This window comes from Loxodonta africana, chromosome 24 (genome assembly GCF_030014295.1).
Source record: "Loxodonta africana isolate mLoxAfr1 chromosome 24, mLoxAfr1.hap2, whole genome shotgun sequence".
NCBI lineage: Eukaryota > Metazoa > Chordata > Mammalia > Proboscidea > Elephantidae > Loxodonta > Loxodonta africana.
The window spans coordinates 37,296,769-37,320,171 of record NC_087365.1 but is presented as its reverse complement, the minus strand read 5'-3'; the positions used below and the strand labels follow the sequence as shown (position 1 = coordinate 37,320,171).

General features: G+C 43.3%; 1 protein-coding gene across 4 annotated transcripts in view; it reads right to left on the bottom strand.

The window, feature by feature from the left end:
* Positions 1-7,693: 7,693 nt before the first annotated feature.
* The window catches only part of RPRD1B (regulation of nuclear pre-mRNA domain containing 1B), a 68,733-nt gene continuing 53,023 nt past the window's right edge, over positions 7,694-23,403 (bottom strand). The window contains exon 5 of one of the 4 annotated variants that reach the window (XM_023550241.2): positions 7,694-14,822. In XM_023550241.2, the coding sequence (XP_023406009.1) occupies positions 14,673-14,822 (150 nt within the window). In that variant the 3' untranslated portion in view covers positions 7,694-14,672. The remainder of the gene's footprint in view (positions 14,823-23,403) is intronic. The other 3 variants (XM_023550240.2, XM_010591673.3, XM_003411711.4) reach the window with 3 other exon arrangements.

Below are 23,403 nucleotides of genomic sequence, written 5' to 3'. Positions count from 1 at the left end.
GGTTTTCAGTGGCTGATTTTTGGGAAGTAGATCACCAGGCCTTTCTTCTAAAGTATCTCTGGGTACCTTTCGGTTAGCAGCTGAGCTCATTAACTGTTTGAACGACCCAGGGACTCTGAAAACAATCACAGATAATGAATTACAGATAACGAATGGGTTTAGCTGTATGCCAGTAAAAGTTTATTTACAAAAAACTGGCCAAGGGCAGTTTGCCAATCTCTGCACTAATCTATAGGGGGAAAGCACAGTGCCCTAAACAAGCCAGGCTCTCCCAGATTACTGAAGCTAGTACTTAAAATAATTTTCACACCTGTTTGCCCAGATTGATGGGCAACTCTTAGCCACTCAGTAAATTAAACCAGCAGCGAAAAGAGTACTACGTCTAAGCAATTTTAGCCTAAATCCTTTTGCCATAAAACAGTCGGTACACCTGTTCCCATTCGTGGCATCTCTGATCTTACCTGACCTCACCTACGCAGGAAGGTGGGTAAAGCACATTGAGAGATGAGGACATGGAGCACAGCAGGTCGGCAGACCCATCCTAGGTTCCAGAGTTGGTTAACAGCAGTCAGCTCTCAAACTGGGGTCTTTTAACTTGTGGAGGTGAATATCCTTTCTACTGCTCAACATTCCTGCCCTCACGACCTCAGGACTAATAAAATGATTTCTTTGAAAACAGTCCATTATTTATGTTGGAGCCCTGGTGGAGCAGCAGTTAAGAGCTCAGGCTGCTAACCAAAAGTTTGGCAGTTCGAATCCAGCAGCCACTCCTTGGAACCTCTATGGAGCAGTTCTACCCTGTCCTGTAGGGTTGCTATGAGTTGGAATCAACTTGACAACGACAGGTTTGGTGTGGTTTTTATTCTTTGTGTTAACTGTGCATTAGATGAGTCCAAATAAGTGAGGTTCTATTGCATACCTTAAAAACAACCCCAAACCCATTGTCATTGAATCAATTCCAACTCATAGCAACCCTATAGGACAGAGTAGAACTGCCTTATAGGGTTTCCAGGGAGTGGCTGGTGGATTTGAACTGCTGACCTTTTGGTTAGCAGACAAGCTCTTAGCCACTTTGCCATAGGTTCCCCCTTATTTTGCTACAACAAAGAGCAACAAATCAGGAGGTAGGAGACGGCTGCAGGAACTTGGAGGAGTACTTCCTTTCTTTGGACCTCAGTTCCCTCCTGTGTAAACCCAGGGTGCCAGTTTTCTATTTCCAGCATTTTCAAACAAGCAGTACAGTGAGTATTGCCATCTTAACAATACTAAGTCTTCTGATCCATGAATATGTCTATTTCTTTCTTTCAACAATGTTCTGTAGTTTTCAGAGTATAAGTTTTGTACTTCTTTTGTTAAATTTGGAAACCCTAGGGGTGTAGTGGTTAAGTGCTATGGCTGCTAACCAAGAGGTCGGCAGTTCGAATCCACCAGGTGCTCCTCAGAAACCCTATGGGGCAGTTCTACTCTGTCCTATAGGGTCGCTATGAGTCGGAATCGACTCAACGGCAGTGGGTTTATTAAATTTATTCTCAATTACTTTATTCTTCTAGATGCTATTGCAGTGGAACTGCTTTTTTAATTTAGATTTCGGATCAGTCATTGCTACTGCATGGAAATAGAATTGATTTTTATATACTGATCTTTTACTCGTTTATTAGTTCTGATTGTTTAAAAAAAGAAAAAGAAAGAAACCCTGGTGGCATAGTGGTTAAGAGCTATGGTTGCTAACCAAAAGGTCAGCAGTCTGAATCCACTAGGCGCTCCTTGGAAACTCTATGGGGCAGTTCTACTCTGTTCTACAGGGTCGCTATGAGTTGGACACGACAGCAATGGGTTTGGGCTTTTTTTTTTTTTTTGGTGTTTTTAAAAACTACTCTAAAAAATAAAACCAGGCTTTATTTTTTAAAGCAGTTTTAAGCTTACAGAAAAATTGTGCGTAGAGTTCCCATATTTCCCCCTCTACCCCTATACGGTTTCTCCTATTATTAAATAATATCTTGCACTGTTCTTGTTTCTGTTGAATTGGCTCCTGACTCCTGGTGACCCCATGTGTTACCCCATCTGTTTCATTGGGTTTCTTGGCTATCGTCTTCACGGAAGCAGTTCACCAGGGCCTTCTTCCACAGAGCCACTAGATGGGTTTGAACAGCTAACTTTCAGGTTAGCAGCAGATCTGCAAACCACTTGCGTCACCCAGGCACCTCTGATATATTTTTTGAAATAGATTTTATTTCTTAGAGAGGTTTTAAGTTTACAGAAAAATTACACATAAAGTACTAAGAGTTCCCATATGCCCCCTCTCCCCCTACATAGAGTTTCTCCTATTATTAACACCTTGCATTACTGTGATACTGAACCAATACTGATACACTAGTATTAACTAAAGTCCATAGTTTACATGGAAACCCTGGTGGCATAGTGGTTAAGTGCTACGGCTGCTAATCAAGAGGTCGGCAGTTCGAATCCACCAGGCACTCCTTGGAAACTATCAGGCAGTTCTACTCTGTCCTATAGCGTTGCTATGAGTCGGAATCGACTCGATGGCAGTGGGTATAGTTTACATTAGGGTTTCCTCTCTGTGTTGGATAGTTCCATAGATTTTGATAAATAATGTCTGGTGTCCACCGTTCCAGTATCATACAGAATAGTGTTACTGCCCTGAACACGCCCTGTGCTCCACCTGTTCATCCCTGCCACCCCCCTCTGCACCTGGAAACCACTGCTCTTTTTTTCTGTCTCTGTACTTTTGCCTTTTCCAGAATGTCATGTAATTGGAATCATACAGAAGGCAGCTTTTTCAGACTGACTTCTTTTTCTTAGCAATATACATTTAAGCCTCCTCCATGTCTTTTTGTCGTATAAACTGGTGATTCTTTTTTATCACTGAAGGATATGGATGCACCACAGTTTATCCATTCGCTTATGGAAGGACATCTTGGTTGCTTGCAACTTGTGGCAGTTATGAATAAAGTTGTTCTCAAGATTCATGTGCGACTTTTTGTATGAACATCTTTTCAACTCATTTGTGTAAATACCTAGGAGGACAATTGCTGGATCATACGGTAACCCTATATTTAGCTTTGTAAGAAACTGCCAGTCTTTTAAGATGTGGCTGTATCATTTTGCATTCTCACCAGCAATGAATCAGAGTCCCTGTTGCTCCACATTTCTGCCAATATTTGATGTTCTCTGTTAAAAAAAAAAAAAAGTTTTTTTTCTTTTACTGTTTTGGGTTTTAGCCATTCTGATAAAAGGAAATTGGTCTGTGCAAACCCTGGTGGCATAGTGGTTAAGAGCTACAGCTGCTAACCAAAAGGTCAGCAGTTCAAATCCACCAGGTGCTCCTTGGAAACCATACGGGACAGTTCTACTCTGTTCTATAGGGTCGCTATGAGTCAGAATCAACTTGACGGCAATGGTTTTGGTTTGGTTTGTTATAGGTGTGTACTGATACCTCATTACTGTTTTAATTTGCAATTCACTAATGACCTATGATGCTGAGCATATTTTCACATGCTTAATTGCCAACTGTGTATCTTCCTTGGTGAGGTGTCCAGATCTCCTGACCATTTTTAAATTGGGTTGACAAGTTTTAAAAGTTCTTTGTATATTTTGGATACAAGTCTTTTATCACATACGTGTTTTGCAAGTATTTCTGCTGGCATCAGGATTGGAGGAAGACTCGTTAACAACCTGAGACATGCAAATGACGCAACCTTGCTTGCCAAGACTACAGCCTTCAGTATGGATTACATGTGAACATAACCCAGTCCAAACCCAGTGCCGTCGAGTCGATTCTGACTCATAGCGACCCTATAGGACAGAGTAGAACTGCCCCATGGAGTTTCCAAGGAGCGCCTGTCGGATTTGAACTGCCGACCCTTTGGTTAGCAGCCGTAGCACTTAACCACTACGCCACCAGGGTTTCATGAACATAAAGAAAACAAAAATTCTTACACCTGGACCAATAAACAACATCAGGGTACCTGCCGAAGAAATTGAAGTTGTCAAGGGTTTCTTTCTTCTTGTATAAACAATCAATGTCCATGGAAGCAGCAGTCAAGAAATTAAATGACATATTGCATTATGCAAATCTGGTGCAAAGGACCTCTTTAAAGTGTTAAAAAGCAAAGAGGTCACTTTGAGGACTAAGGTACGCCTGACCCAAATCATGGTATTTTCAATTGCCTGATATTCGTGCAAAAGCTGGACAATGAAAAAGCAAAGCTGAAGAATTGACACATTTGAATTGTGGTGTTGGCAAAGAATATTGAATATATCATGGACTGCCAGAAGAATGAACAAATCAGTCTTGGGGGAAGGACAGCCAGAATGCTTCTTAGTAGCAAGGATGGGGAGACATTATCTCCTTACTTTGGACATGTCATAAGGAGGGATCAATCGTTGGAGAAAGATGTCAAGCTTGGTAAAGCAGGGGGTCAGTGAAAAAGAGGGAGATGGATTGACACAGTGGCTGCAACAAAGGGTTCAAACATAGCAATGATTGTGAGGATGGTGCAGGATTGGGCAGTGTTTTATTCTTTTATACTTAAGGTTGGTACGAGTTGAAGCCAATTCAATGAAACCTAACAATGACAACTGTGTGGCTTTTCTTTTCATCCTCTTAACAGTGTCTTTAGCAGAAGTTTTTTATTTTAATGATCTCCAATTTATCTAGATATTCTCTCTTGGATTGTACTTTTGGTGCTGTATCTAAATAGTCATTGCCAAACCCAAAGTCACCTAGATTTTTTCTTATGATATCTTCTAAAAATTTTATAGTTTTACATTTGACATTTAGGTCTATGATCCATTTTGAGTTAATTTTTGTGAAGGGTGTAAGGTCAGTGTCTAGATTAATTTTTCTGCATGTGGATGCCCAGTTTTTTCTGGCATCATTTGTTGAGAACATTATACCTTTACTCCATTAGATTGCCTGTGCTCTTTTGTCAAAGATAAGTTGACTATATTTGTGCGTTTTTGTTTTTGTTTTATTCCTGGGGTCTCTGTTCTGTTCCATTAATCTGTTAGTCTGTTCGTTCACCAATACTACACTGTCTTGGTCACTGTAGTTTTATATTAAGTCTTGAAGTGGGGTAGGGTCAGTTCTCCAAGTTTGTTCTTCATACGGCAACTGAGTTTTTGGCTTTTTTCTTTTCTTTTCTTTTCTTTGCATCTTTAAAAGTTCTAGCTGATCGTTTTTCACATATGCCATTTCTTTCCTCATTAAGCCCATGTTTTCCTTTATATCTTCCAGCATTTATAATATCGATAATAGCTGTCTTAAGGTCTTTGACTGCTAATGTTATCACCTCTGTCATTCTAGATCTATTGATTAATTTTTCTCTTAGTGCTGTGTCATATTTTCCTACCTTTTCGCATGCTTGGTGTGATGGTTAAAGTTGTGTATCAAACTGGTTAGGCCATGATTCTCAGTGGTTTAGCAGTTATGCAATGATGTAGTTTGGAAGTTATGTAATGATGTAGTTATCCTCCATTTTGTGAATTAATGTAATCACCTCCATGATGTGATCTGATCTGATCAGCCAATCAGTTTTAAGGGGCATTTCCTTGGGGGGTGGGTCCTGTATCCAACATATATGGACGTTCTGGCAAAGCTCGGTTGCTTTTGCTCGTTCTGGATCCTGCATCTTGCTTGTCATCATCTGACCTTCGGTTCTTGGTACTTGAGCCAGCTGCATGCCATATTGCCTGCAGATCTTGGGTTTGTCAGCCGCTGCAGCTACATGAGTCAGGAGAAGCCTCCATCCTGACACCTGACCCAAGGACTTGGGACTTGCCAGGCTCTACAACCACATGAGCAATTTCCTTGGTATAAATCTCTCTCTCTCTACATATATATGTGTGTGTCTGTGTGTGTATACATGCTTCACTGGTTTTGCTTTTCTAGAGAACTCATCGGTAATTTTTTATTTTATTAGATGCTAAACAGTAAATTTTATGTTGTTGAATGATGGATTTTGTCATATTTTTTAAAGTGTTGGGCTTTGTTTTTCCATGCAGGTAGATTACTTGCAGATCAGTTCGCTCCTCCCGAGACTTGCTATTAACCTTTTTTTATGGCAGGTTAAGTACAGTCTTTATTCTAAAGAACCAAAACCAAACCTGTTGCTGCTGTACAGTCAGAGTATAACTACCCCATAGGGTTTCCGAGGCTGGAGATCTTTATGGAATCTTTCTCCCACACAATGGCTGGTGGGTTTGAACTGCTGACCGTTTCAGTTAGCAGCCAAGCACTTAACCACTGCGCCACCAGGGCCCCTTGAATCTAGGGCTAATTTAATCCCATTACAAAGGCATGATCCTTTTGAAGGTTCTACCCAGTGCTCTGTGAATTACAAGGTTTTTCCACTCTGGCTAGTGGAAACCTCAACTATTCCCAAACCTGTGTGAGCTCCAGAAACTCTTTGGCTTACTGTTTTCTGTTTGTTCTTTCCCTGGCCTCATGGAGTTTCATCCCACGCATTGATCAGAACTCACCTAAGGGTCAACGGGCCCCTCTGTGGAGCCACCTCCTCTGTTATTCCTCCCTGCACTCAAGGCACCTCAGCCTTACCCAACTCTGATCTCTGTCTCCTCAGCTCAGTGACACCACAGGCCTCTGTTTGGCTCCCCATCTCTGTGCTGCAGACCAGAAGCTCCCTAAATGAGTATGGTGGGGCGATCAGAGAGTGCTTCCTCTTTGCTTCCCTTTTCTCAGGGACTCACAGCCATCTGCTTCCTATTGTCCAATGTGTGAAAACAATCATTTTATATATTTCCTCGGCTTTTCTAGTCGTTTATGTTGGGAGGGCAATTCCAGTAGCAATTAATCCTTCCATCGGTGAAAGTGAAAGCGTTTACTCAAGTTGTTTCCATTATTGTTTTATGCTTCAAAACGTCATTTGACTACTAGAAGGTGTCTTCATTAAATGCTGGGAGACCTTTAAGAAAAAATTGTTTGGAGTTAGTTGGCTCCCCCAGTTCTATCAGGGAGCCAGGCTATGTCAACGATTTTATAAAATGCTGAGCTGGGAAGACATCTTCAAGGTTAATCCGAATTGATCAATTTAACCATTAGTTAAATTAACTTTTAAATTTGCTTTTTAAGGTGTTTTAAATATATCTTGAAAGATAATTCACAAATTCACTAATTAGCAAGCAAATTGAGGTTGTGGAAATGAATTTTCTTTAAAGTATCAAAAATAGGACAGTGAACCAAGAATTAAAGCTCCTAAAATTAATCACATACGTGCAACAATTATAATAAACAAGCAGGCTTGTGAGGTCACAACGACAAAACAACTTTATTTTTGTCTCCTTCTGTCCCTTTGGAAACCCTGGTGTCCCTTTACTGGAAACGCTGGTGGTGTAGTGGTTAAGTGCTATGGCTGTTAACCAAAGGGTCGGCAGTTCGAGTCCTCCAGGTGCTCCTTGGAAACTCTGTGGGGCAGTTCTACTCTGTCCTATAGGGTCACTATGAGTCGGAATCGAGTCGAAGGCACTGGATTTGGTTTTTTTTTCGGTCCCTTTACTGGGGGCAGTGGTGGTTCAATGGTGGAATCCTTGCCTTCCATGAGGGAGGCCTGGGTTCTATTCCCGGCCAATGCACCTCGGGTGCAGCCACCACCAATCTGTCCGTGGAGACTTGCGTGCTGCTATAATGCTGGCTCACTTTCAGCAGCACTTCCAGACTAAGATAGAAAAAAAAAAGAAAAGCCTAGTGATCTACTTCCAAAACTCAGCCAACGAAAACCCTGTGGATCACGATGGTCTGATCTACAACGGACCGTGGGGATGGCACAGGACTGGGCTGTGCCTCGTTCTAGAGAGCATTTTGTTCTGTTGTATATAGGGTCACCATGAGTCATAGTCACCAGGTCACCACGATGCCATAGCAGCTAACAACTGTCCGTTTAAATCCACTTTGTGGGGCTAGTGGTTCTTGTAGCTGTAGGTGAAAACTCAGGTAGGCCCCCACAACTTCTGTAGTCAATCTTTAACTAAAAACCAAACAAAACCCATAGTCACAATTAACATGTAAAACGGCCTCGATTCAGAAATTTAAATGTCCAGTCCATTCCACACTATGATTAAAATGGATTACCCAGTTTACTGCTCTGGGTCTGCTGCAGGTGAGAGCCAGCACCAGAGAAGGGAGGCTGCCTGTGTTTGTTAAGGTCACTGACTCCTCCAGAGATAGAGCAGCAAGTGAGGAGAAGGTGACAGAGCAAGGGAAAATTCTTACTTGGGTGGTGGTGTGGTGCCTGGGCACCGGTTTGGCAGGACTTTACCTTCTTCTCACTTGGCTTCCTTGGACACTCATCATCCCCTTTCTCCTCCCAGTTGTCCCATCCTCGTCCCCCATCACCAGGGAGCGCTTTCTAAAAGTAAGCAATTCCCTCTCCCTGGCCCTTTGCTTTCTGCCCTGTCCTCGGCCCTCTCTTCAGCCGGCTCTGAGACGGTCCCAGGCCAGTTCTTTCGCATGCAGCTGACACTCTATCCCCGGAAGATATGCATGCATCCCTTGCCCCGGCAAACTCCAGGAGTGGAGGCTGTACCCAACTCAGCCACCTCTCACTTGCTCCATCATCGAAGCACCTAGCCAGCCACTGGCATCCCCTCCTTTAGATTTGTCCTGGCAGGAGTCAGTCTAGGCCACCAACCTATAGGAGACAAAACAGTGGGCATCCACTGAGGCCTTTCTTCCTGGCCCTAAGATAAGGGACAGGTAGCATCCACTGCTCTGCCTTGGAGACTCAAAACACACCAATGGCTTTTTTCAAAGAAATCCCCAACAGAAATCCTCTTCCTTCAGCTCTAACCCCTAATCCTTTATACCTCAATATGGAGGGGTGGGTAATGAGAGTTACAGTCTTTTGACCATCTCCTTTGTAAATCCTGCGTGTGGTTTAGCTGTGTGGTGACTGTTCTGATCAGGGCCACAACAAATGAACTCTGACAGAATGGAAGAAAAATGTGGAACAGAACTCAAATTCTTAAAAAGCCCAGACTTACTGGACTAGTTGAGGCTAGAGGGCTCCCTGAGACTATCGCCCTGAGATGCTCTATTAAACCTTGAACTGAAACTATCCGAGGTCACCTTTAAGCAAAATAACAAATTGGCACATGAAATAAAGGATATTACCCATGAGTACGGTGCTCCAGTAAGAAACCATCTATACGAGACCAAAAGGCCAACAATCACTCTAAAGCAAAGATGAGAAGATAAGGGGGCAGGGAAACTGGAATGCTGGAAACAACAACCAGAATGCAATCAAAGAGAACGTTGACACATTGCAAAAAATGCAACTAATGTCACTGAACAATTTGTGTAGGAATTGTCAAATGGGAACCTAATCGGCTGTGTAAACTTTCACCAAAAATGCAACATTATTTTTAAAAATCTACATTTATTATTTACTATACTAACAGCTACCATTGAGTGCCTAATTTGTCCCAGACATAGTACTAGGCTCTTTTTGCTAGCATCTCATAAAACATTATCATTTGGCTTAAAATAACAGAAACTTACTGTCCCACAGTTCTGAAGGCCAGAAGTCTGAAATCAATACGTTAGCAGGGTCATGCTCTCTCTGAAGGTTCTAGGTAAAATCCTTCCTTGTCCCTTCCTTGCGTCTAGTGGTTTCTGGCAATCCTTGGCATTCCTTGGCTTATAGGTGCATCACTCCAATCTCTGCCTATCTTCACATGGCCATCTGCCCCATGTGTCTCTTTTCCTTTTTTATGAGGACACCACTAGCGTTGGGCGCTATTGGATTAGGGGCTGTCCTATGCCGGTATGACCTCGTGTTAACTGAGTACATCCATTTCATTACTAAAAGTGCATACAGATAACTGGCATTTAAAAATCTCTGGAGGGCATTGTGCAAGTTCTGAGTTTGTCAGTAAGATTCTCAGCAGGAAGAAATATTCTGAAAACCTAGTCATAGAACTTTAGATCTTTGAGGTTACTTAGTTCCCCCCACTCATTTCCTTAAAGCAGCAGCTGAGGTCCCAAAAGGCTGAGTGACTTGCCCAAGGACATCACAGTGAGAGGAGATCAGAAGATGTGGGTTATCGATTGCCACAGTTGCCTCTTATTGGTAAAAAATATTAAATTCTAATTTGTACTGCTAATTTCAATATTTATCAAACCAGTGGTAGAAATTAATATTTATTGCAAAATAACTATTTCAGGGTCTAAAAAAACTGAACAAACTGGGCTTTCAACACTACATAAAGCTGTCTGAATTGCCATCTACTGTACCAGAGAATAATGGATTCTTAATTGAATCTGTGCCTCTGAGTGGAAGAATGATTTTTAAATGGAAAATTCCACACAGGTAGTGATGAGAAATGAGCTTAGCCAGATGAATTATTCTAGGAGAAAGTAAGACAGCAAAGCCAGGTTAGAAAACAGCTTTTTCTTAAGGATCCCAAATAAACCAAATGCAGATTGCTTGTGCCCAGATGGTGAACTACTGAGTTTACTTTCATCCTCCTAGTCTGAACACTCACCGTGTCTTGTGTTCTGACCTTTATAGACTACGGTGATCCCCAGGGTTTCATACATGCTTTAGGATTGTACGCAGCACAGTAAGACAGAGGAATTGATGCGCTTGAATTGTGGTATTGGTGAAGAATATTGAATTACCATGGACTGCCAGAAGAACAAACAAATCAGTCTTAGAAGAAATACAACCGAATGCTCCTTAGAAGTGAGGATGGCAAGACTCTGTCTTACTTTGGACACATCAGCAGGTAAGACCAATTGATAGAAAAGACATCATGTTCAACAGCGAGCTAGCGACAAGGGAAACCTTCAGTGAGATGGGGTGACGCCGTATCTTCAACACTGGGCTCCAACATATCAAAGATCATGAAGGTGCTGCAGGAATGGTCATCGTTTTGTTGTTATACATAAGTTCACCGTAAGTCGGAGCTGACTCAATCAATGGCGACTAACAAGAACATGCAGCACAATGGTGCACAATGGTGATATTACTTACTTATCCATCAAACATTATTGGGAACTTAGGATATGCCACCCTTGCACTCCTCTTATGCAACACAGCAATCATAAGCTTTTAGGACTGGCAGAGAGCCCGAAAGTAATTGTCTACTACCACACATTTCATAGATAAGAAAACTGAGGCCCACATGGTGAAGTACCTTGCCCAGGAAGGTCACACAGAGTTAATGGCTCTAATCGCAAAAGTTAGGCATTTTGACAGATTCATGAGCTCTTGGGTAACTTCACCTTCAGTTCTGAGGATCTCAGAATCACATTGTGTAGCCTGAAGTGCTAATTAAACCGAAGGAATTATGGACTTACTATTTATAGGTAGGAATGCAGAAATTAACAAGGCCATGAAACCTGCGGACACACAGGAGATCTTGTCCCAAGATTCACATTACAGTCAACCTTCCTATTTTAAGACAGAACTTGCATAATGCAGTCTTAACTTTGCTAATTCTGGACTTTGAGTTGCTTTTAGTTTTGATGGTCCACAGCTGCTGCAGTTTTTTTATATCACCAGATAAACGGGTAATCCCTCCTCTTCTGCTAAGTGATGGGCTCATCCAGTGGAAAGGTTCAAAGGATCCTTTCAACACATATAATTTGCCTCAAAAGGACCTATTTCAAACCTATGTTTTTCTATTATTTTAAGAGTTATCACCAACAATACCCAGTCAATATGCTTTTGTTGAATTTAAAAGCGAAGAGAAAGGAACAAGGAAATCCACAAAAATGCTTCTAAGAGACATACTACTTGGGTTTTGCAATTATCTTGCCTTTTTCTTTTTTCTATTCAGGGTAGCTTTCCCCGTATTGCCAAAACCAAACACATCTCAGGAGGCCTAGTGTTGTGAACAAAAGCGCTGAAATCAAAGAACTTCCAAGTTTTAATCTGTCAGAGCCTAGTTGGGTGGTTCTGGCAGGGGCGGGGGGGAGGTTATCTAACCTCTCTCCATCAGTTCCCATTTCTATACAATGAGGGGGTACCTCTCCTGGGTACTGTGTGGATCAGCTAATTAAAGCTAATTAAGCCCGTGGAAAGAACCAGAAAACACTATGTAAGTGCTAAGTATTTATGGGCCACTAACAGTCACAAAAACTCCTAAGGGACAAGATTCTGTGGAGACAGCACATCTGTATTGGTGATTACTACTCACTCACTGCTTACAAAGAAAGCCTTGAGTTTTCTGTAACGAGGCAGGGAAAAGAAACCACACAATGTTGTTCAAGAACACCATCTTTATTCAAAAATATATATCTATGAGACATTTCAGAATATACTGCTGCCACCAATGACAGCCTATACTTCTAAATAAAGTCCTAAATTAATATACAAATTTAAGCTTTAAAAATATTCTTTAAGAAAAAAAACAAAACAAAAACAAAGGAAGATAGAAGACTTTCTGAGGAATATGACCTAAAGGAAAGGTCCTTTGAGGCCTATGGATGCCCTAATAAAGGAGGAAAAAACACAAAAACAAAACCCACCCTGCCTGCCTCAAATCACCTCAGATATGGAAGGAAAAAGATTTACTTAAATTAAGCAACGGAAGTAAGCACACTTGGGGAGGATGTGGAGAGAAGGATAAAGATTTTAAAAACAAAAGGCATTTCATCAAAAAAAAAAAAAAAAGCTAACTTCCTCATAGGAAGTCCACTACTAACAGGTGTTAAGAGACCAACACATTCACTTACATAATTGCTAAAATGTCATTTCTTTCTCTTGCTGTAATAACTATGCACCAATTGCTGGTCGAAGACTCAGATAAAACACAGCAGTGGGCTAAATCCATTCTAACATTTTCAGCTAGCTGATCAGAGCAAACACTTATCATACCCTTTCGGTTGATTTGTGGCTGGTAACATTTTGCTTCCTTGGCCAAAGCACAGAGAATGTCCCAGCCAGGTCTGCTCAGAAACACGCTCCTGTGCAGGAGTAAATCAGCACACCATATGGGGTAGGGGCGTCTGTGCAGAGACAGTAAGGATTAGAATTTATCTTGCAATTTTAGTAAAACCACCTACTGCCCTGTGGCCTCAGGGAGAAAAACTTGACATTTATTACTGAACAGTGACAGAACAGGCAATGTCGGTAAGCGCGTCACCACTACTCGGCTCTGCACAGTTAAACTGATTACCTGCTATGACCTTTCACTGTTCTCACTTCACGGCAGGCAGAGAGCTTCCTGAAGGGAAGCCTGTTTTACTTTCTAAAACACAGGTTATGTTCACTGGTTCAACATACAGTATTATGTGTAAATGGCTAAGGGGTCATCTTGAGGATACCAACTCAAGGTTATGCAGATTCTGAAGCTCCCCCCCTCCACTGAATTCCTTTTCACAGCTTGTGGATTTCAGCTATAATTCCTATTACACAATTGGGGCAAACTGTTTTCTGCCCTTTCCAATGTCAAAACCAAGTCTGCCAAATTAGAATGATTTACAGTTAGCAGGCCTAACCTTTACTAAAAGCAAGATAAAAACCCTAACTACATTATATAGTCATAATGTCACCTGGCATGATAATGAAATTAAAACCCCAAATTAACATCCCTCCCCTGGCCTCCCCCAATAACATGTGATACAAAGTCCTTCTCCTCATACAGGTACAAGGACGCGGGCAGTGGCAGGAACTGACTGGCAGGTGAACATGCACAGAGCGTCATATTTGCAGGGGAGAAGCTTCAAGTTTAGCCACCAAACTGTGGACAGATGTCCACACAGTGGAATAACTGTTAGTGTATACGCCCCACACCCCCTCCAAAAAAAGGGTCAGAGCAACACCCATGCAGAGCCCAGTGCCCCAGCATGCTGGTGTGTAGACTCACCAGTGCAGTGTCTTCTCAAACAACAGGGGTCAAAGGAGCGTGTTTTAGGAACACGCTCCATGATTCAGTGAGTAGGACCCTTGCAGCCTGGGAAGGGTGTATGTAGAAACTTGAAGCAAGTAACTTATTTTTAACTCATGCTTGTGATCCCTGTTATTTCATCCCTGACTTCATGTCCCCAGATCTCCTTTGGATCTTACTGCTAAATACTCTAGTCTGCTTACAACATAAATATCCCTAACCTGCGACTATGCGACACTAGTAGAAGTAACGGGAAGGGAAGATCAGACACTTGGCAAACTCTTTATGGCAAAGTTGCTCAACAGTTGTTTCTCCAACCTTTGGGGGCAGATGGTAGCTGGGAGAGCCAACGGCACCAGACAGAGCCCCTCAGTGGAAGCCTCTACCTAACGTGAACGAGCCCAGCTCAGAAAGGTGAAACTGCTTTCATGAGGAAATGCTGTCATGAGGGACAAATATTCTTATGAAAATGTCAGAGGTACACATGATTTTTATAACTTCTTGGGTGTAAAAAGAGCTAAAAATGGAAAACCAACAGGTGCATGAAAATTTGAAGTGGGAGAAAGAGTTTGTATTCTTTCCAAATGTGAATCGGAAGCGGTCCCACTCGCCACTGTTCTGAATTGTGCTCAACGTGAGGCCGGAGAGGAGAGTCAAGGCTCTGTGGTTCTTTCTGGAGGCTGGAGGGCCAGGTGGAAGCAGGGACAGAACCAGGGGCTAGAAGGTTATTTCCAACCATGACTTGAGCCCTCTTCTTTCTGCTGGCACAGATGGGAATCTGGAGCCGCATGGTAGTTGCCCTAGTCAGTTGAAAACAGGTCACCAGCAGAGGGCAGGGGGGCCAAGCCCCCTGTGACGTTGGGCAGCAGTGAGAGATCTGGCAAGCTCTGAATGTGGGACTTCAGTTCCTTGCGGACCTGGGTTACCCGGGCAAGCTTCTGTTTATATTCCTAAGGAGACAAAGAAAAGACAAGGAGTTCAATCTGTGTGTGCTGGACGGATACGCCTAAGGAACCAGCACAGCTACTGTCACCCGCTTGCTCTTCCCTCTCGTTCTCCTCACCAGGCCGCACCTCGCCTGTTCAGCTACACTACAAGGCTAGCTGGGGTTCTCAAACTCTCAAAAGGCAAAACTCTCTACCAAAAAAGGAAAGCAGACAGCAACGCTGGCAACAGTGAATGAAATGGTATTCAGCTTAGCACTTGGTATTTAGAAGTAAAAAGCAGTGACACTTAGTATTTGCATTCTCTTTTGAATCCCATCTCTTTGAAAATGCCTTATGAAATGCATATATTGAAGCTTTGCAACGATTTTGAAGGCTCCCTTTAGACGGGGCTAGAAAAACCACTATAAAGCCATGCCTTCTATGTTAAAGCTTAGAGATTAATCCAGATTTATCATTTTCAGAGTGATATTTACAGTAGAATTAACCCATTATTAAATAAAACTGAATAAGCCTCATATAAGCAAATGAGCACTACAGAAGCTCCAAAGAGCCTACTGCCACTATCTGTGTTCCAGGACCTCCTCATTCCACGCCTGGCTAACTACAGCAAGTCCCCGATAAAGCCTTCTGATAGTCCCCCACCCTAACTCCCTGAACATGCCACCAGACTCATCTCCCAAAAGATGGACTTTCATCAAGTCCATCCTTTGAGAAAGTGAAGGCCTGCACCCCACGATCTCCACGACTGCTCAGACCTCAAGGTCGTCTAAAATCATCTCCCCTCGAATGTATTTCTCACAACTCCCCAACTCCTTCTGCAAGGGCCAGTTTAGGACTCCCCCCTCAAGCGGGGAGGGGCGACTCTCTTCTCCTGGTCCTGGAAAGCCCTTGCCCCACTCCTGTGCCTGCTCACTGAGCTCCGCCGCTCTAAGGAAACCTTTCCTCCTCATTGAGGAGACCGTTCCCCGCCTCCTCGGCTCCTGAGCCCTCCTACGCACTGGACAGGCATCTCAGCCCCTAACGGGCTGCTCTTTTTGCTCGTTCTTCAAACACGTCAGACTTCTACGTTCCCTAGAATATAAATTCCCTGATGATAAGAGTGGAGTACATTCTTTTCCTGGCTCCCAGCAGAAAGCAGACTCTTGGTAAATCCATATGCAATAACCACCCTGGACCACGTGAGCATCTGTGCTTTACAGCCCCCTTGGGCTTGCCCTCTTCCTCTAGCTGCCTCACTCTCCTAGGTTCTTCTGCAAGAAGGAGGTGCCGGAGGCTGGGCCCCTCTGGAGGCTGGGCCCCTCTGACAAAAGCATTTCCTGCAGGATGATAGCAGAAAGCACAGGTCTGGGTTCGGTTCTGGCTCTAACTTGCTGAGTGTGGACATGTTCCCTCTCCCCTCCTTAGCCCTCACCTTTCTTATCTGAAAATGGGGAAACTGATCGTATCACTAAGGTTTTTCTTCAAGTTCTAGATTCCTCGATGTCGGATACCTTATGTACACTTGGGGAGGTAGAGGGTTTGAGGATAAAAGCTTAAGTACTGCTGGGATGAGTGATGAGGCAAGAAATAGACCAAAATAAGAATACTTAGTTCAAGCTGTAATGACCAAAGCCCAAGGGAACAGGACACATGGCCAGGGAGCTCTAAGCCCCCACGTTACTGCAGGTAACCTGTCTTCCACCTGAAACGAGAGCTGCTCATTTTTTTTTTTTTGCTCATACAGACCACCAAATGAGCCCTCATCCAGGAGACAGGAGTAGAAAGTAAGCTCTCTTAGCATGCCACTTCTGTCCTTTACAGATTTTCACCCCTAAAATTAAGCAATGATTTATGTAAACTGTTGATAATGCCTCCCTCCCCCATCAGACTGGTAAACTCCAGGAGGCAGGGATCTGGGCCGTCTGCGTAACCCCAGCATCCACCATGCTCAGCAGTGCCCAGTAAGCACATTTGCCCAATGAATGAACGGTTATCTAAAAACAGCATTATGTATACGTAAAGCAGGTTAAGTGATGGTCCTAAAACCTAGACTTCGGTCAAAAGCCACCTTTCAGTCTCTTACTTTTCGAATCTAAGGATGTGAAATGCTAGGGTTTCTGGCCCCCTCCCTTTAAAAACGATTTTCTTCTTTGGTTGTGCATATTTCAAGGGAAATAATACAAAGCATAAAAACCAATTCTCTATTCCTGGACATGAATTCACTTAATAAACTGAATGCTAAGTACAAAGAGGACAGTTACTGAATAGCTACCCCCACTGCCTCCCACACAAGTCCTCTGGCCAAAGCTGACAAAAGAAAGCCACCTCAACTTGAAGCCATCTACCACGGCAGCCACAGAGCACTTCAGCTGAAGTAGCTCCTCCACAACAGTCTGAAAATCACCCAGTGTCTAGAGAGCAGAGCTGGGATCAGAATCCTAGGCCCCTCCTTCCCTTGGGTGACCTTCAGACTAACTGAGCAAGTCTACCCATGGTTAAAAGGGAAGGCAGCTGATCAGATTAGATATCACCTTAAGTTCAAAGAACTCTCTCCTAGGCAATCTTAAAAAAACCCATGTGTTGCTGTTTAGAAGGGCATGTAGGCTGATACTAGATTTCAGATATCACCTAAGAAACTTCGCTTTAATAAAAGGAAATATGTTCCACATTGAAGCCTTCTCCTTGGGCCACTCTGAAAGCTGAAGGATCCTGCTCATAGTTCCTCATGCCACTGAATTACACTTTTCAGAGGGATTTCTATCTTAAAAGTGGTACATGAGCTAGGAGGAAGGCATCACTAGACAAAAAGTGAGAGTGGGACAGTCGCTGAAAAGAATTAAAACCTCATTAGGCTGATAAACAGAACAAAAAAAGACCCAAGGCCAAAAGGGTTAAACACGTCAGTAAGGGTGACTGGGTATATGCTTTGAATATCCAAATACAGGTAGAGATTGCCTTTAAAACTGTTAAAACATGCACCTGCTTAGCCGGATGGTGGAATGACCTAGCTAAACGCCCCGAGGAGAAACGGGTAGGTCAGAATTCACTGCAAATTCTGACTAGGCCAAACTGAAGCTATAATAATTTTACAGTCCCCTAAATAGGCTCAGTAGTACTGACTCTATGACCCCCTCCCACTCTCTCTCTCTTTTTTAAATAGATTCAGGCTTTCCAAATAAAGTCAAGTATAAATGTTGCTATGGACCAACAAAAACATTAAGAGTGAATCCACACAGAACTATCCCCAAACACAACTTTGGCCTTCACTTGCTTCTTACCTCTCCTCCTCAGGCAGGTCACGGTGCTCCTCCCTCACTAGTCATCTTTCCAGGCTAATCTCTTTGGTTCATGGAAACCCTGGTGGCGTAGTGGTTAAGTGCTATGGCTGCTAACCAAGAGGTTGGCAATTCGAATCTGTCAGGCACTCCTTACAAACTCTATTGAGCAGTTCTAAGTTCTACTCTGTCCTATAGTGTTGCTATGAGTTGGAACCAACTCGATGGCAATGGGTTTGGGTGGGGGCTCTTTGGTTCTGTATAAGTACAGGTGAAGGACCTCAGGAAAAATCAAGAATCTTTCATCTCAACCTATCAGCCTGCCTTCGGTCAAAAGTATGGTATACAAGCTCTGCTGTTACAAGGTTCCAAACCATGCCCTCAGAAGAAATCCAGGCCTCTTGTCCCCATCCCACCAAAACCAACTGCAATGCGATGAGACTCACTCAAGTGGGCTGCAGCACACCGAGTATCACCCAGGTAGAGAAATAATGTGGCAAGGTAGCCACATGTCCCATGTTCAAAGCACCTTATACTTGTGTGTAATCCAGGACCAAGCCTTTAATCTAACACTCATGGGACCCTGCCTGGCACAGGAATCAAGAGAATAAGACCTGCACCGTCAGCAGGATGACGTGCTACAGCACGCCTGCTCCTCAGCCCTCTCTCCCCACCCGTGATTCGCAGGACAGTTCACGTGGCTCTTCCCTGTACTCCGCTCCCAGACACTCACCTTTTCTCCTACAACTTACTCCACTACCAATCATAAGCAGGAGAAGACAAGGCACACCAGAATCCTTGCTGCTTTTCCTTTCCGGCTCGTGCATAACTTATACTGGGGTGGGTGGTGGTAGAAGTGAGGCATTGGGGTGAACCCTGCATTTGGCTGCAAGCACCCAACCTTGCCTCACCCTCACCCCACGGGAGCCATGAAATAGTAAGAGTCATATCAGACTTGCTGCTATCTTGTTTCAAGATCCTCTAAGGAGCGGAGTGGAGAGGCGGCAGGCACCTGTGATAAACTGCCTGGGTTTATCTGACTGCCAGAAAATGTTTAAAATGTAGAGTAAGGCCAAGGTATAGCTCTGATAATACCTAGGATTTATGCTCCTGGCAAAGCTCTGGAATCTTACAGACTCCCCAAACTTGCAAGAGAAAAACATGTCTACCATCCCTCTGCTTCCTGTGGATCTGGTTCACACTGTGCCAACATAGACCATCACAGGCACCAGGATAATTTGCTGAAGGGAGCAGGGCTTACACATTCTTTGCCTTTTTTGGTTAGAGCAGTAAGCCAGATCTGACATACTGCAGATGAGCTCTGGGAGAAATGGGTTGGAAATGACAGGGGCCAGCATTGCAGTGACCTACAGGAATTTCATTTTTAAAACAAACAAAATTATAAGTGTTTCTTCCAGCAACTCAGGTAAGAAATACTGATCAAAATATAAACACTGTCAAATCTGTTTTCTTCCTTGCTAGGAAGTATTTATATAAAAAAAAAAAAAAAAATTACGTTAGAAAAACCACCACAGGCAGGGGCTTGACTTGATAAGACAAGACTTCCAGTATTAAGACTCAGGCCTTCCTTTACCTTGCCCTGTGGTGCTAGAGGACGTATGGTATATAAACACCACCCACTGCTCGGCTACCCCCAATTAAGAGTCATAAAGGGTGGTTAGGCACAAAGCAATTTTATGAAGGACCCTGTTCTTAAGGTGACCTGCCAAACTCAATTTAAGTCAAAGAGCTGCTTAGTTGCATGATGGCTGAGGGACCCAAGCAGAAAGGGGATGCTGACCCTCAGCCCAACGTTATTTTGCATAGCCACACCCACCCGACCCAGCCTCATCCTGCCACATGGGTTACTCCTCTCCACTAAGGCCCTCTCCACTAAGGCCCGTAGACCTACATTTGGAAATCACAGCCTCTACTTTAAACCACAATTTAAGTAACTAATTTATTTATTCGCTCACTTTTTTTTCTTAAGGAAAATACACTACATAAATGTTTGAACTGCAAGTAAAAATACCATTTTTAATTTTTCTTCAAATGTCCATGCTGGAACAAAAACCCTCACTGACCTGTGCCTCTTGCCCAGCCAGCTCCAGGCTCCCGTATGACTTAGTAGCAGCTGCGACATTTCAAAATGATACATTCTGGGGTGTCACGGCAGAGCTGGAGCTGCTGAGTAAGACGCTGGGGGAGATACAAGGCAAAGTAGAAATTCTGTCTCTAACTCCAATGCCCAGGCCTCTCAGCTCCATCACCTAAACCAACAATAAAGGTGCACACAAAGTGTTCCCAAAAGGAAAAATGACGAAATGGCCACAACTAGAGGAATGTTCCCAAAGCAATCCAACCGCCCACCTGGAGGAGTCAAAGAGGACGGGCTTCTTAAACTTGAAGCCGTACCACGAAGCGCTTTCAGGGCGCTCCCTTCTCGCCAGAGGACCCGCGAGCACAGAAGGGAATAAGGGCACTCCTAGTGCCACAACAAAGAAAGGGAGCCCAGTCTGACAGGGATCTGCAGGGGCAAGGAAGGAAGAACTAAACTAATAAAAACGGAACTAACAAAAATAAGATCAATTTTAGAACTGGAAAAATTTTCAAACTTTACTGTAAATTTAAAGCTAAATATTTACAATTCAACAGATGTTCATAAAATGCTTCAAAAATACTTATTTAGGGGACACTGGGCTTCTGTTAAGGATGATGGAAAAATCTGGGAATGGTGATGGTGGAACAACACAATGGACATATATATAATGTCACTGAACTGTACAGGTAAAGACTGTTGAAATGGCAAATATTTTGTTAACTATATATGCACGATCAGAAAAAATTAGATTAGCAAAAACAAACAAATAAAACCACAACTTATTACCCCTGAGGTGATGGCTCCCACGCACCCTTTTAAATCAGAACTGAAGCCAATCCCAAAGTTCACGCGTCAGTCAAAGATTAGATAGGTCTATAAAACAAACCATAACACATGTGAGGAACGCCCTTCTTAGTTCGGTCACGTATAGGAAGCCAAAAGGGCAACACCTGCCCAAAAGCAATGATGAGAAGGCAGGAAGGGACAGGAAAAACGGACGATGGAAAAAGGTAATTAGAGTGTGGAAGGGGAGAGTGTTGACACATGGAGGGGACTACAACCAGTATCACAAACAATCTGTGTATAAAATGTTGGAGGAAAAAAAAAAAAACATGCCTTATTAAAAACCACACCTGGGTCCTTTAAAAATGCTTACATTCATGTATTGGCTCCTACATTATCTAAAACCAGGTAAGCCCCAAATATCTAAGTACAAGAAGAACTATTTATAATTAGGTCTTTTTTGTTGAAGTTAAATGCCAAACACATAAGCTCTGTGCAAGTAGCAAAGACCCCAAGACTGGCTTCCTTAAGGGCCACTTCAGTGGACAGCCAGGTTATTGATGCTGTACACACCACCCACTGCCGTCAAGTCGATTCCGACTCATAGCGACCCTATCGGACAGAGCAGAACTGCCCCATAGATTTTCCAAGGAGCACCTGGCGGATTTGAGCTGATAACATCAAAGGTGCAGACCTTTCAACCGTCTCCCCTCTATAAGCCAAATACCAGGAGAACCAAGCATTCCTGGAGGGCAGCTGAGAAGCAAAACGTAGGAAGGCAAAGAGCAGTTCTCGCACAAAACGACCTTAAGCACAATGTTTATCATAATTTTAAATGTTAAGAGGGTCTGCCTGGGTCGAGGCAGCCTATAGCTTACTGCCCTGTGTTGGGATATGGCTCCCGCTACAAGCAATAAGGACTTCAATTTCTTTCCAACAGCAAACAACAAAAGAAAGGAAGCTCATGTTTCCTAACTCCCCCACTGGAGGGGGTGGCTGTGGTGGAATAAGAAGGAGCATAAGTCATAAAGTCCAAGTTCAAATCCTACTCTACCACTTGCTTACTGTGTGACACATGACTTCACCTCACTGGGTAGAGAGCCAAAAAAATCTGTTGCCGTTGAGCCTATTCCGACTTACAGTGACCCTACAGGACAGAGTGGGAGAAGCCCTGGTGGCACAGTGGTTAAAAGCACTTGGCTGCCAACCAAAAGGTCAGCGGTTCGAACCCACTAGCTGCTCTGAAGGAAAAAGATGTGGCAGTCTACTTCCATGAAGATTTACAGCCTTAGAAACCATATGGGGCAGCTCTACTCTGCCCTATAGGGTTGCTATGAGTTGGAACTGACTTGATGGCAGTGAGTTTGGGGTTTTTTGGTACAGGACAGAACTGCCCCATAGGGTTTTCATGGCTATTAAATAAGAAAGTAGACTGCAACATCTTTCTCCTATGGAGTAGATGGGGGGTTTGAACTGCTGAGCTTTCATTTAGCAGTTGAACATTTAACAACTCCCCACACAGGGTTCCTTCACTGGGTTCAGTGCCCTCACGTATAAGATAAGAACGGAAATAATGCCGTGGGGTGATGTGAGACCTGAATGAGGCCAAGCACTTGCTAAACTACCGAATGTGAATTAACAGATCAATAGGGAAAAAGAACAACTGTCCCTCTCATGTTCTATTACTTTATGAGCAATACCTAGCCTTCCTGATTTATACACTAAGAAAACACATGCAACATTGAAGAAAAGGACAATTATTAATAGGCTATTGAATCTTTCCTCCCACAAACCATTCGAATACATCCTTAAAACCGAGCACATTTACTAAAAGCTGGCTTGAGAAAGTGAAAGGACTCTTGACCAAAGACAACCCTTTTTCTTTAAAGGTCTACCTCCAAGAATGAAGGAAAAAAAAAAAAAAAAGTCACAGAACTTTATACCTAGGTAGCACACAGTACAATCCCATCCATCTATAGGCCAAAGACAGGAACGAACTTGCCTAAGGTCACCTGAGTCAGGCATGGTTTAGGAGTAAGGCCTGTACCTCAAGGTAACACCCCCTAAACTGGAAATAACTCCCTTCAAAGATATACTTTGATATAGCCGAGAGATCAATCCAGCTGCAAATGTGACTGGAACCCTGAGATCGGGACCCTCTGTGCCAAGCATCAGGCTAGAGCTGGGCATGCAAGGGTGACAATATGAACAGAATTTTTCTCTGGTTGGAGAAACAATCAAATAATCTGCCAACAGCATGGCACACTCTTCTGTCCTCTGAAGGCAAAGGGAGCAACGACATACATGGCGGGCGTAAGGCCTGGCTTTACATGGGTGGGGACAGAATCTCAGAAAAGACTTCCCTGAGGAAATCCTGTCTGACTTGAGATATAAATGATGACCAGAAATAACTAGGTAACAATAGCTGGTGGGAGGTAGGAAAGGT